This window comes from Centroberyx gerrardi, chromosome 12 (assembly GCF_048128805.1).
Source record: "Centroberyx gerrardi isolate f3 chromosome 12, fCenGer3.hap1.cur.20231027, whole genome shotgun sequence".
Classification (NCBI taxonomy): Eukaryota; Metazoa; Chordata; class Actinopteri; order Beryciformes; family Berycidae; genus Centroberyx; species Centroberyx gerrardi.
In genome coordinates, this window is record NC_136008.1 from 11,721,710 (window position 1) to 11,737,940 (window position 16,231).

Consider the following 16,231-nt stretch of genomic DNA (forward strand, 5'->3'; position numbering starts at 1 on the left):
AATAATAATACATATTGTATTATTGCTCAATTTACAATTGAAACATTTGAAAATATGTATAAAAGCAAAGAAAGTAACCAAGCCTGTATATTATTAAGGCTGTGTTACAGAGCATCATACAGAAATATACATTTGGGTCATATGGTTCAAAGAAAAAGACTACAAAAATTTCAAACAACGTAAATGAAAGAGAATATAACAATACAACAAGTAATGACTGTGATTATCGAAAACAATAATGTTAAAATGCTAAATAAATGGAACCTCACATTCATAAAGCAAGGTCTGTAAAATAAAACAAATTCCCTTGAGCATTGAATACATGGTACAGTGATACAAATATAAAGACAGCGTGTTTGAAAGAATCCAAACTGTTATGTACAATTGTAAAATACAGTTCTGATATAATACAATCTGATAGGACAGTTCAACAGCGAAGGACCTTCTTTTAAAACTTTCGGTCCCTCATTTAAAACAGCTAACAGAGGTGCACAGTTTAGTGGACATGACAGAGAAGTATATCTTATCTGGACAGTAATTCAATTGGTTGTGTTGTCCTCTTGAAAATGTTTTTCTGGGGTCTGGAAGATTAACTCCTGTGGAATCCTTTTGGCTTGGGGCTGAAACATAAAACCATGCTTTGGGTTTGAGGTACAGAAAGAGAGACAGCACTACAAAACGAGAAGGGGAGTGAAGATAAAGCTCAAAAAAACAACAACAACTAGATGTTTAGGCTACACAGAGAGTTTGGATCTACACACACACACACACACACACACACACACACACACAGCACCGCATATCCAGGAGCATTATTGAGATTTTAAACCTGATGCAATGAGTGTGTGTGTGTGAGTGTGAATATGTGTTTGGAGGCATTTTATTAGTCCAGGAAATGGAACTCACTTCTTGCATTGACAGAATCTATGCTTGGGGTGTCTTGGCGTCATCTTCCGCTAATGTCAGCGAGAGAGAGAGAGAGAGAGAGAGAGAGAGAGGGGGAGAGAGAGAGAGAGACAGAGAGAGAAAGAGAGAGAGAGAGAGGGGAAGAGAGAGAGAGAGAGAGGGGAAGAGAGACAGAGAGAGAGAGAGAGAGAGAGAGAGAGAAAGAGAGAGAGATTTTAACATGATAGTCTTATCAGTAATCCAGTGTGATCTAAGTTAGGGACAGAAAGGAAAACGATGGCAAAGTTTCAACACTACCTGTCTGCGCCGTCGGAGAAGGATGACAGTGAGGATGAGGAGGAGGATGAAGATGACTGTGGCACCACATATGGTCACCAGCAGCCACACGCTCATCGGGGCTGTGCACACACAGAGACAGAGATAGACATCATGCAACATACACAGAGTACACAGTCTACAGTTAAAGGCTGTGGCCACAAGGTCATGCCCATGTTATATTTCCTGCTTCCTCTCACATCCTGTGCTCACCGATCTTCAGCGTTATGTCGACTGACGTCAGCCGCGTTTTGTTCCGCCACAGCTCACACTTCCACCTCCCGCAGTCTCCATCCACCACTTCCGGGATGGTGAGATGGGCGGGGTGAGGGTCAGGTCCCAGGGAGGGCAGGCACCACGGCTTGGGTGGGATCCATTTCACCTGGAGGCCGTCGCGCAGCGGATGGCCGAGGCTGCATGTCAGGTTGACCTGCTGGCCGGCCGGTATCTCCAAACCTGAGGAGGAGAGGACTGGGGAGAGAGACGGGGGGGGGGGGGGGGGGGGGGGTGAGAGAGAGAGGGAGAGAGAGAATTGATAAAATAAAACTGGTTGCCTCTGTAACATAAAGTAAGCAGAAGAAAAAGCCAGTTTACATCAAAAATTCACAAGAAAACAAAAAAGGAAAAAAAGGGGGTAAAAGTAAGTAGTAGACAGTAATAAAGTGCCAAGAAAGAAAGACAGAAAGAAAGACATGACATGAAAAGTTTCCAGTTTGAATGCCTGGACTCTCTGGGAAAATCTGGGGGTGTGAAGTGAAACTGAAACGCTCTCCCTTCCCCAACATTTACTGTCAGAAGAGCAAATGTTGAGGAACCCCTTGAACCCCAACTGCTCTGATACGGCTGCTCAGCGGCCAACAGTGTGCGGCCGACTGCGTTTGTGCGGGGCAGCTGTGAAGTGTGAATATACGTGTGTGTGTAACCCTCCATTTCCCTGGGATGACGCCCCGTAAGCTGCTGCATTTGTTTCTAATCAACTTGACTGGTTAAATAAGGGTTAAGAGAAAAAATTGAACGTGCTTAGGTTTACATTATAAATACTCAGGACACAAAGAATCCAATTAAAATTCATTGTGTTGCCACACTCTTCTGGCAGAGGGAAAGCTCATTATACCCTATTAAAACAAGTGGAGCTAGACAAGTGTATTAGCCACTGAATTAGACACATGTCACACCGGGGACACTGTTCCACATAAACCGTACAACACAGAGATGAGAACACTTGCGAGGCACAATAGAACAGAAGCAGAAAGGTGGCAAAGAAATAATTGTCTCCAACTTGTTATGAATGACAATTAGGAAGGAGGAAGGGGAACGGGACATGAAAAAAGATAGATGAGGAGACTGTGATAGCCAAAGAAGAAGCACAACAAAGTATATGTGGCAGATTTGGGTGCATCACACAGCTAAGTTTGTGCACAGCATTTTGGCCTGACTTACTTTCCAACACCTCTACACGTATGCTCCTCTCCAGAGTGACACGGTTTTTAAATTCCAGGGCGCAGACATACTCTCCCCTGTCTGCCTCTGTCACCCCCTTCTTCGACAAAGACAGGTCCTTCTTTGCGGGGTCTGATGCACCCAGTCCTGTCTCTTGTTCTACCTTCCAGGTCAGCTTTTCCCCCACGGAGAGGGTGAACAGCCTCTGACGATCCCCGGGACTGAGCCCAGGGACGAAGCTCCAGTGGCCTCCCTGCAAGCCCTTTGCTTTGAAGTTGTCCCAGGAAAGGTGAGCAGGAATGGAACAGGGGGCGCTGAGACGGGCGGAGCGCGAGAGAGAGGTATACTGAGGATATAAAGGAGCTGGGGAGAGGTCTGGGTAGGGAGGGAAAAAGAAAAAAACGTTAGTGAACTGTTTTTCTACACACACAGATGCATGCACACACACGCATAACACATACAAGCGCGCAACATTTTTAATTACTGTAAACTCACCCAGGACCGTAACAGAAATTTTGGCGTAGGATTTTTTGCCGCCGCTTGTCACAACACAGGTCCATTCTCCATTGTCTTGGCCTGTGACTTGGTGCACTGTGAGATCCCCTCCATTTGCCCTTTTCTCTCCCTGGGGATTCAGCCAGTGAATCTGGGGCTGCGCATTATTCTGAGGACTCTGTACCGTGCAGGCCAGAGATGGAGACTCCCCAGCCAACACAGACGTCTCTGGTTTCATGCTCACTAGCAGAGAAATTGTGCAGGGTAAAGGAGGCAGAATGAAAAAAATGAATTGAAAGGAAAATGAAAGGATTTAAAGTGCAATTCCAAATGTATTGGGTTTTTTTTCTTTAATATTTTGGCTTCTAGGTCAGCTCCACATTTGCATCAAGTCGACATGTTGAACCAAACAGATAAATTGCTGCTGTCAAGTGGAAACCTTTCTCTATCTCTGAAATGTCAACTTTTCAGGAACTAGTAAAAAACAGTTTTTATCTTGACCGCCGTGCATTTTGAGTTTGTCCACTGGGTTTTTAAAGGGTGTTATAGGCTCTCAGGTTGTAGAGTTTGTCTCAACCCGCGACCCTTCAACTGAAGTTAAAACATGGACATCACCAAAATTGGAGCTATGAGGTTTTCACATGACAGCAGCATTATGCGTTGTTTGTTTTGGTCACACTTTATTTGGATAGTCCAATGTTGATACTCAACTTCTTATGAACTGACTATAATGTGTCACTCAAAAGTCTACAGAGTTTCAAATGATACTCATAATTGTGTGAAAAGTAGATATTCATTGTCTGGGCTAGGTTTAATCTTAGGGTTGGGATCAATGTTAGAATTAGGGTCAAATTAGGGGATTAGAATTAAAAATGATGTCAGGATTAGGGTTAGGATTGGGGTTAGGCTAAAGTCAATGTTAGGGTTACATAGCCTGTAGAGATGCATCCGATAGGCAACTGACACTTTGTTGGACATCTATGTTTTTGTCACCTGATAGACTAGTTGAGTATTGGAATAACCAAAGTCCTCATATGAGGGTGACTGATCATGCCACCTTGTGTTTGCCCTTACCAGTGATCTTGGATAGTTTATAATTCTTGGTGGTAATAGGTGTCACATGCTCCTTTATCACACAGGTGAAAGTGTCTGTGAAGTCCTGTTCTTGGACGCCTTTAATGACCAGGGAGTACTCAGATATGGACACCCTGTCTTTCCATCCTCCATCTGTAAGGTAGGAATTAAGTCATTGCCATTGCCAAGATTGACTTCATTTGCACTTTATAGATTCATTTTATCTTTTGATTGTGAAAACATCCATATCGGTGATCAATGTAGTATTCACCGTTGTAGAACTTCGGGCCACCATGGGGATTGAGCGAGATCACTAGATTGTTTGATTCTGATTCTCCAAAGTACCAGTACACATATGTTTTGCTTTTGTCAGTTCCATCCGAAGACACAGAGAGGGTGATCGTCTCTCCCACCTGGCTGTACACCATCACCACGGCCCCTAGGAGAAAAAGAACGGATGTTATGTGACTGTGCACAATATCAAACTGTCCTTGCCGCAATGGAAATCTAATAATCAAGTGCCTGCGTCCCTGAACACGGCATCCTACCTGTTGTTGAGTTTAGCAGAGCAGTGAGGATGAGGAGGGATTGAATAAACTCCTTCATTTTGGTCACACGTCTGGAAAATGTACCTTGAAAAATGATTAGTAGATGACATATTCATACAAATAACTGTTTGCACATACACAAAGAAGTCTTATTTTGTCTAAGAGCAGCAGATCATCATGTGCCTTTACATGTAATTATTGTCATTAACAGCATAAATAACACACTTTCCTTTTAATATGTAATTGGCAAATTTAGCAGAAAATATATTCATTTGAAAAGTAGCATTTCAATAAATCTATGCTGTAAAGACATCCTGACTTTATTGTCTTATGCCAAATTCTGCTGCAAAATGGCATAAGTCAGCAAGAAGCAAGAAGGGGTTTGTGGTGGTCTCAGATTTAGAGAGATTCACAAAGATAAAAGAGTAAGAGTTCAGAGAGATGAGAGTAGGCGGCCTGTGGTGGGCTTTGGATGAGAAGAGAAAGTCAAATGAGAGAGGGAAGAGAGAGGGAGGGTGTGTGCCGGGTTGTGGTGGGACCCTGATTTAGTGAGGTGCAGATTCTTATCCCGATCCTCACCTCTTCTCCCCCCCGTCTATCTCTCACACCCCCTCTCTTCCTCCCCTGTTCCACGAAAGACGGATTTCTCCACGCTTTAAAAGAGAAAAAAAGAGACCACAACACCAGTAGTACACCTAGACTGTGGTTTAAGGTACTGTATGTTTCTCTGTGTTTCTCTCCCTGTCTCCACCCCCCCTCTGTCTCTCTTTTTCTCTCTCTTTTTCTCCCTCTACTTTTCTTTGTGCATTATATGCCATGATTGTGCAAAAAAAAAATATCAAAGATTTTTATTGTTGCATTTATATTGATGTTATCCACTAAAAACAGATATGGGTTGATGAGACCCATATTTTAATTAAATTCTGTGATTGTAGCATTTATTACCAGCTATAACGCGGCTTGAAAAACAGTGTGATGTAGGTATACAGGCCAAGCTGTATTTACATGCTACTTTTGTAGTCAAGACCACCTCAATTGAGTTCAAGATAAAGCAAGACTGGGTCTTATCAAGTTTGAGTCGGGACCAAGGCCAACTGCGGGTCCAAGGTGAGGCTAAGATTAGAACAAGCTTATTTTTCCAGGTCTTATTTGAGACCAACATAAAATATAATCTTTCAAAATTGATACAAAACACTTCTCATCAGTGTTTGGTGTTTTGTTGTGCAGAATTAAAGGCGATATACGGAAAGAGCAGAGAGGCGGCATCTTACTATTTACACATACGTAGTTATTTAAGATTTTTTGCATTGGTCTTAAGTAAAACTGCAGCAACTAACAAAGCAATATCTAAGCCAAGACTGAGGCCGCAAAAAAATTCGTCCAACACGAGTTAAATACTTTCCAAATATAGTGGTGAGACCAGTCTTGAGACCAGGACAGGAGTCAAGCCGCTGTATTTGCTAGATATTTAGACCAATTATTGTATTGATTCACTTGCATTGCTGTATGCATTTTGTTTTCATCTTAACCATACAACCACTGAAATTACACTTACTTTAAAACAACAGTTATCCCTTAAGTCTTTGCGCTAGGTTTGGACAAATACCTTTACAAATATGTCCAAAACTGTCAATAAATCACAACCATTTCATTTTAATTGGAGCCAAAATCTCTACGGGTTTATCAATTATATAAAATGTCATGAGTAAAAAGTGTCATAGCCCTTTATCAAGCTGGATGTTTCAAATTAATTGTAGTTATACGGCCCAATATCTCTATTTAATACTGATACCAACACATCAGTTATTATATAGCATTAAAACCAAGGTATTTATACATTTTTAAAGCTTTGGCTAATGCTCCATATATTTGAGCCATACTGTATACAAAAAAGCTGAAATTAGTCTTTTCTGCTCCTTCACATTGAGGATGAATGCTTCTTCAGATGTGAAACTGTCAAAAAGAAGCTTTCTTCTTCATAGGTAATCATAACCCTGGGACCTTATTACACTCAAAATTTACAATGAGTGATAGAGTAGCACAACAAAAACACTTCAATAACACAAACAAGTTTTTAGTTTGCTGCATAGCCCATAGTTTGTGAGGAAAGACTTATCAATCAATGAACCGCATTAAGTAACGCAACATTAAGCACTGGAATCGGATGTGGTGTGCTGTCAAGGAGAAATGTTGCACAGCAAATGTTTTATGTGTGTGTACATCTATAAAAGTAACCAGGCAAAAGCAATCAAGGACTGTAAACAACACAAAAAATATACTGCACACTTAAACCTATCAGATGGGATTTGGTGGAGGATAAATAATGCTGCATTATTCATCATCACTGAAATCAGGGCAGAGTTTGTAAGAAACAAATACAGAGGAGAGACTGGAGACAGAGACTGTTGATGTTAAACAGACGTTCAAAGATGTCGCACCTGTGGAGCTAACCCAGAAAACCAGATGATCATCTCTGTAGTTGAGGTGGAGGTTCAACAGCGAGCAGAGACGGGGGGAGGGGAGATTAGAGCAGCGGAGAGGTGAAAGAGGGCAAGAGAGAGAGTTGAGGCAAAAGAAAAATATAGCAGAGACAAGATTACTGCATGCATTTAGACTGCAGTTTATCTTGTCCCCCGTATTTAACTGATTTAATGAATTTTATATCCACTGGCATCTTTATTTTTAGTCCTCAATGGATTACACATTTATAGTGTTTGTCTGCAATTTTAGCAGGCAACAATGTTATTAGACCAACTTTTCACACTACTGAACAAAAAAAAGAAGAAGAAAGTCAGTACTGAGATATGTTGGCCTGGTTTTAATTGTTCCTGTTATCTGCCACTGGAGTATGTTGCACACAAATAAAAGTTATAATATTTTAACATATTTTGAGTGCTATCTGCTTAGAGTGTTTATGCTGTTTAGCCTATTTAGAGGCGGACTACAAGAAATAAACAGATGAAAAATTCAATGAAACATGCTTTATATACTGTATATTGGTTCTCTGTAACATAAATGTCCGCAAGCCCTTGTAAAAGTTGCTCTTTTGTTATGAATAAATAAAAAAGTGAATTCTACATTCATAGTGTTGTACGTATAGCGGTAGTCCAGTGTGTGTTGTTACCAGCAGTCCAATTTTGGAAACGCTTTCAAATTTTACCCAAGCACGATGCAAGAAAGACAAATACGACATTTAACACAGAATGTAATCCTGTTTGTAATGTCAAAAAACATTAATGTAGTATGTTTCTAATGTGTTTAATGTTTTTGGATTTAGTGACAACAAATTTTATCAAATGTTATGGTAGTTTTTGTGCAAATGTGTGGTGGGGGTGCTGAGTTTTGTCTCATTCTCTCATATCCAATTTAATATTTCAATTTTGTTCATAAGTTCACTATAAGTTCACTACTGCCTTTGCTTCTCAATAGATCTCGTCAAGAGTTTAATTAGATATGCAGAACTTCCACCCTGCTGGCCCTGCTAAGGTCACAAGGCTTCATGATCTGAAATCACTATAAGGTATGACAAAATGTTGATACAAAAAATAGCAAAAATCTAAAACATACTTACAACTGGTGATGACTGCTGAGTGTCCCTCCGCAATTCAGCAATGATCCGGAGCGGAAATGTTGAATATTTAGAAAAAACCTTCTTTTTAAGTGCCGTTGCACCTCCCTCACCACCGATTGGTCTGAAAGAAAGCATTCAGTTGTTGGTCAAACCCAAAATCAGAACAATGACCTTTTGATTGGTTGTCAAGCGGAAGAGGGCGAGATCTCTTCACTAAACTTTCCTTTGCTATCTGAAAACTCTTTGAGTTGTTAGCTAAATTTATTTGTGAGGCCTAAAATGTATACGCTATGTTGTAATATTAGATCAAATAAAACCCATAATTTTGGCAATGTAAACGTACCATATTTTATTCAGTGACTGAAAAAAGTAATTATTTCTTTTTTTTCTAATGTGTCCACTGGATAAATGAATGAACATGTAATCTTAATTGGGTAAAATTGTTATTTGACACACTGCCTGATAACATAAGTCACAAAATTTGTGAAGGGTCTCCTTGGACTCGTTATCTATCTTTAGCACATTCTAAATAGCACACGGGTGGCTAACGGCCTAATTTATTGTAATTGCTCAGTTGATTTTCCCCTGGTCACATAATTGTACTGATTTAGCTGCATAATTAGTGTATCAGAATTCAAGCCATGAACTGTTGGCCCAGTCTTGGCAAAAGCGGTTGATAAACGCAAATTAAACATGCAATTGTTCCTAAAAAGTAAAACATAGATAAACCTCTGAATGCTGAATTGTCTTGGTCAAAGGGTTTAATAAGCATATAGTTAAGGAGTTATAATATTAATAATTTTCAAACCCAAAGGACACAAAGACAGCGACAACATATTTAATGTCGTCCCTTATATGAAACCCGCTCACAACACCAAGACCAGTAGCTTTCTACTTATTGACGCATAGAGTTGGCCTACCATCAGTCATTTTGTAAATACCTGTTTTTTCACCAAAATCTATAATGGAAATTGCCATTCAATAATCACTCATGCTAATGATGATCAGATATTACCAGTCTATAAATATTTTCACATTGCTGACAAATACTGCTGTGAGGACACTGGGAGCTACGCACACCGACTGTAGTTCAAACAACAAGATAAATGGATGTTAAAGTTGTATAAACTCTTCAGAGGCACATGCTAAATTGATCTGATAGATAAACCATCTACTTTTCTGAAAAATAGATTGAGTCCAACTGCAACAGTGTATTTAATAAATACTGAAAAGCAACACAAGAAACATACATACTAACGATAGATTTGGGATTTAAAACGTAGCACTCAACAGTCTGTTCATCTTGGCCTTGTTTTCTACTCTGAGGAATGATACATTGCTAATTATTGATAGAAAACAAGTGGATTGAAATTCACGAGGCAAGTGAGGACAGCCTGGGGATTTAACAGGCGATCCCAAAACTGGAAGATGCAGGTTTTATCCCCATGATAACAAAGATACTGAACCCCAACCCGCTCCAGTGGAGCCGCTCTTGGCGGACCCCGCACTATGATCCCAGTGCTGAAATGTGTGTGAGAGCTGAATGCATTATATTTTATGTTTTTGTAACAAACTTCAGCTTTTTCAATACTATCCAGTTCAAGCAGGGATACGGGCCTGCAGTTCCACTCCATGTAAAATCAATGCTGTATTTCAGATTTCATTATGTGTCTCAGTGATGTGAAGAAAAACGATTCTCAATTGCGCTCTATGCAGTATGGATTACGCTCTGCATAATATAGTGATTCAGTTCAGTAATTTTACCATTTTTTTCTTCACTTTTTCTCTCTTTATGCTACATATTGGGTAGATGTACACCTGTGCACCAGCCGAACATCTGCTTGTGCTTATCTCTGCTGTAGAGTCCCGTCTGCACTCAATACAACAGTAAGCCTTCAGGAGAATATAACATCTGTGGATCTTTCTGTTGTTTGAGTTTGTCTCTGACGGCATATTGTCGTCCTTATTGAACGAGTACGTAACTACAGGGATTGTTACTCTCACGGTACCGCCGTACAATTGTGTTGATGTGTTAGCCTTAGCTGTGTTGAAATACAGACAAGAAAAGCCTCTGATAAACATGTGTACATGTCATGGGGATCGCAAGGTTTTGTTTGCTATAACCCGTCAACAACCAAAAAAGACTGGATGAAAAAACGGGAAGAATGTAAATGAAATTGCAACAACGGCAACCGCAGTTGACGTGCGTTTAGTTTTCTTTGTTCCTCTCTTGCAAAACCTGAAAACAAATATAAAATCTGCACATTAATACTTAATGGCAGGAAAGGGAAGTTTGAAAAATAAGAGACTTTAGTGTAGTTGTAGGGCAGATTTGAGTGGGTCAGCAACAGAAGGAACAACATAATTAAGATACAGATGCTTGAGGGTGCACCAGTTTGAGATTCATTTGAATACAAACTTTGTCTCGTACAATGTTAAAACATTTCTGTTTTCAGGCATCATACAAAATAGCAATACTTGTCCTTTAATGCACCCAATGAGACGATAAAGTGATCCGCCTGAAAACCCTTTAAGGACTGCGAGCTCCATGGTAATCCGTTAATGACAGCTATATGGATCAGTTGGGGAGCAGAACTGTAGAAACACTCTGCTGAGGTGGTTTAGAGACGTGAACCACAACAAGGACAAAACAAACATCTCGCTCTCGTCTCATCTGTCTCTCTGAGGTTTCTCTTTGTACTGCCATGATGAAGGGCCCAAACCCTGCTTCTGTTCCCTCTGCGCTTCAAATGAGATGGGCCTTTTGTTTGCTTCTGACAGCAATACCTTATTAACGTCTACTTTAGATGTAAAGAAGCTCGTGATTTGACAAAACAGGCCAAGCGCAACTGAGCATTCTCCTTACAGGACATCTGCATGAGTCTTTCACAGAGGATAAGCCAAATTGGACACTGTTTTCAATCTCAGTGGATACAAACAATCTGTTTTTGGGCTGCTATTCCGATGGAAAACACCTGAAAGTGAGGACTCCCTCGTTAGTCAGACACCTAGCGAGGGCGTCCTGTACCACAACATGTCATTTCTGAAAGAGAAAAAGACAGATAGTGTGGGCCAGAAGGCAGAAAGAAGGGGTGATTCACTATTTTCATGTATCTCCTGCTTCCTCTCACTTCATCCTCTATTCTCTCCTACATAGGGTTTCCCTCTGCATGCGCTCCCTCCCCATCATATCTTTGCTCTGTCTGGTAATTTCATGGCCACTTCAAGTTAGACACAACGTGAATTAACCAAGACAAGCAGCCAAAACACTAGAGGATGTTTGAGGCCTTTCAAAAATGGGGAGGTACGTAGCTTGTACTGTATGTGCTACGGTCGGCCTCTTAACTGTCTCTCTGTGTTTTAAAAATAAACAATAAAATGTCAGTGGAAAAAAGGTTGAGAATCAGAAACAAGTGACATTCTGCTCAATGACTGAACATTTTGTCTGTTTCATCACGAGGGGAACTTCATTCAGGGCGGTTTGAAACCTCAGAGTTGTGAAACAGTAGAGGAACGCAGAAAATGTTGCTTTCTTTTCTCCCACTCTTTACTCTATGCCATACACATTGATGGTTTTATGCTAATTTCCTGTACTGTGTTGTTATCAGGCTGCTGCATAATCATCCCATCAGAATGGAAAAATTGATTCTTTGTATTTTGTTACAGTTAGCCGAGATTACAATGTATGAAGCACCGTCACGTTAACTGGAAAGGAGATTTAAAGGGCACTTCAGTTAAAAAACACTGGTTCTGCCACAGTGAATAATAAAGTGACTTTGGTTGTATGTTCTGAGAATCTTCACTGAGAAATGCAATTTGATAGAAACCAAGCATAGTTATTTTTACTGTAGGAAAACTGCCTGACAGCTCAGCAAGTGATAGGGCACATTTCATGTTCAGACATACTCTTACAGTAAATTTGTGATGAGTTTGAAGCTTTTATCACATGAGGCTTTTATCACAAGATGACATGTGTTTATCATTGAAAAAACCAAACAAGTACAGATGCTGTCCAGTCCCACAGCGCCTAGCTAGGTGTGCAGCATCAACTGCTGCTGTAGCCGAAGTTACTACAGTCCTGGAATAATGAGGATAACCACATCATTCACCAGTGTTTTATCAAGAAGAAGAGATCCACTCTGCTATACAGCTACGCTCCGGTGGCTTAGCTGTCTTTCAGCATCATAACACCGTAGCCTGTTTGCCAAAATGTTTGTTAGCATTGCTCAGACTTCATAGATTCCACATCTGTGATGCAAAGCTGTTTTGCTAGCTCAATCTAACTGTAACTAAAAAAAAAAAGATTGACTTCTCTCATCAGCATCAGCAATCGAATTCTGGGAGAAGGCGAGGCTGCACATGAATGTTGGCTGTGTGCAGTGGGGGGAGATCGCCAATTAGATGCTGATCTTGTTGAATACAAGGAAGGATTGTGGGAGTTTAACAAAAACTCCACTAAGCTTGTGTGGAAATTCATAACTGTTAAATGCTCCCAATAATTAAACTGATGCTTTTATCTTAATTAGATACGCACTAAACCGAAGAAACCAATGAAAAACAACTATTTTCTGAAATACCGTGAATCATTTTGATAGTGTACTGGTGGTATATAGGGGTAAAGTCTCTGCTGACTGACTGTCTGACGGACTGATCGACCGATTGACCTGAATGTGGCTCCTGGTGCCCATGTCACCATGGGAACGATGACCCAGGTGGAAACACAAGAGGGAGGGACAAACATCAGTTCAAAATTCTCAGTTTCTTTTTGAATGATGTGTGTGTGTGTGTGTGTGTGTGTGCATGTGAGTATGACTGTTTGTATATGAGAGAGAGAACTGAGAAATGTAGGTCTTTATGAAGCCATGAAAAGGGAATCCTATTTTCTCAACACCCCCACTGCAACAGGGTTTTTATATTTTCATGAAATTGTGTTTAGAAGATAACAGAGAAAAGGAAACACCTGGCGCAGCTGGGTGATCGCCTTTAGAAAAAAAATGACACATACAACCTCTAAATGCAAAATGTGTACTGTCACAAAAAAGGGATGTCTTTGGTTTTGACAGAATAACAATAAATAATGTAGGCTTTGTTAAATGACTTCTTCTAAACTGAGCAGTGTTCAGATTACTGCTGCAGAACATCTGATGTGACCCTGTAATATTTATAATATTTCTTACGCGCGTAATCTGATGCCGCACATAGTGTATAGCTGCTCAAATGTAGACCGACAGACAGTCAAACCCACAGTAACTTCTCCTTAATTGGCTCTGATTATAAATGGACTACAAACATCAATAGCTTGTTTGCCATTACTGTCATATAGAATACAGTTAAACATAATTGTGCAACATGCGGCTCAGTGTAGTGAATACAGCATGAACTAACATTACAAGGGTTAGAAGTTGATTCCTACTATAGCCGTTAATGCTGAAAAACTATGAACCCATGGTACTTTAATAAGGCACCTGGGTAAAAAGTGTCCGACAAATAGCATATTTTGCTGTTACTATGTTTTATAAGCATGTGTATTACTGGGTAGGCTTCTTGTACAGTACAAGTGCATGTACCAGTCCAGCCATATTAGATCAGCCATTTTGTTATTTTCTGAATAATGTTTGATTTGAGGTTATTTCATCATTTCCTATTTGGTTATGGTCAGCTAGTAAAATACAAAAGTCTTTGTAGTCATAGGTTGATAATATGCAGACTATTAGACTAATATATTCAGCAATTCTATGTCGCATTTTAGCAGGACTTGGGCTTCAAAATACGTATCATCCATATCAACATTTAGTTAGCAGTTTATAAAGCAGTTTATAAAGTTTATAAAGCAGTACAACTGCTTTATAAACTACAACTAATTCTTAATGCCTAACCCTTAACCCTCTGTTTAATTTCAGATTGATTGACAAACCAGGTACAGAGACTGACAATATTTGCCAATATGTTAGAATAACTGACGACTAAACGTGGCTCTAACTTCATTTTGAAGCTGGAGGTTTTATTCATATCTGTACGGTTAAAGACTGGATCAAAGTAGAACTGTGTTTTAAGTTACAATTGAAGAAAACAATTACATTACACTCCCACTACTCAAAAATCTATGCATGTGTGTCCTGGTGATTATATCAGTTATGGTTAAATACACTTTACACCACATACAGTGCGTGGATTGTGATAAGCATATATGTATATATGGTGAAAATACCATATATATTATTCTTTGCAGACACATTGTAAGCTATTTGTACGGTAAACTCACTGTTGACATACCCATCAGATAAAGATACCGATATCATGAATCCGTAAATGTTACCTAGTTATGGTCACATACTGTAGGTCTTATTCACTTGGCGCGATAAAAACCTTATGGAAGCCGGCCCGAATTACAGAAACAAAGCTCTCATGATTATTCCCCTTTAAATCTGCTTCAACGTTTTGAACAAGCAAATTCTTTTGTGTTCATATCAGATATTTTGTGCACGTTTTGAACGAAAGGTCAAAGTTGCATGGTATGGTCTACACTGTCAATCCACATGATTATTCCGTGTTCTTCACAAACACGCATTGTTTGCTACAAAGTATCTGGGTAATTTTGTTCTTGAATATAGTTTCATATAGTTTTTTGAAACAAGTCTTGTTAATAACATTGATTTCCAAGTGTTTTTGAATAAAAATGAGTGCTTTTGAATAGCATTTGAATAACATTGACGTTCAAACGCTTCAGCAATCATGTCCCATATAAGCAGACAGTCCGCAGGCCACAACACTTTACACCAGGCTGTTGCCCCTGGTGACTGTAGGCACCAGAAGTGAACAGGTACAACATGGACTAAACTTCTGCACCCACCCTACGCTTATATTTTCAGGAATTCACTCCACATTACTGCTGTAAACAGACACTGCTCTACTTGTGTAAGATCAGTAAATATTCAACACAAAATCAGTGCCAACAGTTGCAAAATCTGCACCACTGTCATCACACTTATTGCACAAGTTTTAATCTTTACGCAAAATCATATCAATAACGGAGAAACAGAGAATTCTATTTTAGGCAGTTCTGTTTTGGTAAAGTTGTGACATTTTGAACTTCCTTTAAGGGCTGTAGCCTGAGACAAAACCAAGATCTAGTCTAGTCAAGTATCAAGTCCAAAAGGGGATAAAATCCAAGGCCAAGATCAAGACCGGAAGATTTTGAGTATTATTTATAAAATAAAAGGCATATCTCACTCAACAATGCTCACATTAACACTATTCATCAGTGTTTTTCAGCAGAATATTATTATATATATTATATAACAAGAGCACTGGAGATATTCAGACTCGTCATTTTCTCAGTATTGTTTGAGACCATTTGTGTCAAGTCTCTCGGGGCGATATGAGACCTAAACAAATAGATGAGACGAGACCAGGGCCCGAGACAAACCGAGTCAGTGTCTGGGATGAGAGCAAGACTTTCAAAATGTGATTAGAACCAGACACCAAGACCAGATTAGAGTACTACAGTGCCACCTTGCCCCCTCTGTGTCCCTTCCCCTCTATCTAAGAATGGATCTCAGGCTGTGACAGTGAGATATGGCAGTATTTCTCGAGACGCACTGCTCTAGACGTTACAGACAAACTGCTATCCGCACTTATCTTCCCTCCGTTACAGAATACCTTGCTTGTAAATCAGCATTTGATGAGTAGAATACTGAGTATATGTTTTGTAGTACTCACGCGTGATGTGCTCAGTTCAGCGATGAGTTCTGGTCTGACATTTCGTAGGCTGTATGCACCGTAGCATACAGTCACACACACACACACACACACACACACACACACACACACACACACACACACAGGAAGTTAGACTGCACTATGATCCTATCCTCCCTATGGT

General features: G+C 39.9%; 1 protein-coding gene across 2 annotated transcripts; it reads right to left on the reverse strand.

The window, feature by feature from the left end:
• Positions 1-28: 28 nt before the first annotated feature.
• cd4-1 (CD4-1 molecule) lies at positions 29-16,133 on the reverse strand. 2 transcript variants are annotated; one of them, XM_071908656.2, is made up of 12 exons: positions 16,069-16,133; positions 8,350-8,470; positions 5,358-5,431; positions 4,779-4,862; positions 4,502-4,669; positions 4,231-4,383; positions 3,157-3,399; positions 2,662-3,036; positions 1,435-1,692; positions 1,204-1,304; positions 907-956; positions 29-620 (listed from the first exon to the last, which is right to left on the reverse strand). In XM_071908656.2, the coding sequence occupies exons 4-12, from the start codon at positions 4,834-4,836 to the stop codon at positions 590-592; spliced, it is 1,437 nt and encodes a 478-aa protein (XP_071764757.2). In that variant the 5' UTR covers positions 4,837-4,862; positions 5,358-5,431; positions 8,350-8,470; positions 16,069-16,133; the 3' UTR covers positions 29-589. The 2 variants fall into 2 exon arrangements, with proteins under 2 accessions (XP_071764757.2, XP_071764750.2); XM_071908649.2 differs by lacking the exon at positions 5,358-5,431.
• Positions 16,134-16,231: the final 98 nt, after the last annotated feature.

Coding starts and splice junctions, on each gene's coding strand:
- cd4-1 (XM_071908649.2), bottom strand. CDS start 4,836: ATGAAGGAGTTTATTCAATCCCTCCTCATCCTCACTGCTCTGCTAAAC. Junction 957..1,203: donor TTCTCCGACGGCGCAGACAG/GTAGTGTTGAAA, acceptor CGCTGACATTAG/CGGAAGATGACGCCAAGACA. Junction 621..906: donor AGATTCTGTCAATGCAAGAA/GTGAGTTCCATT, acceptor TTTATGTTTCAG/CCCCAAGCCAAAAGGATTCC.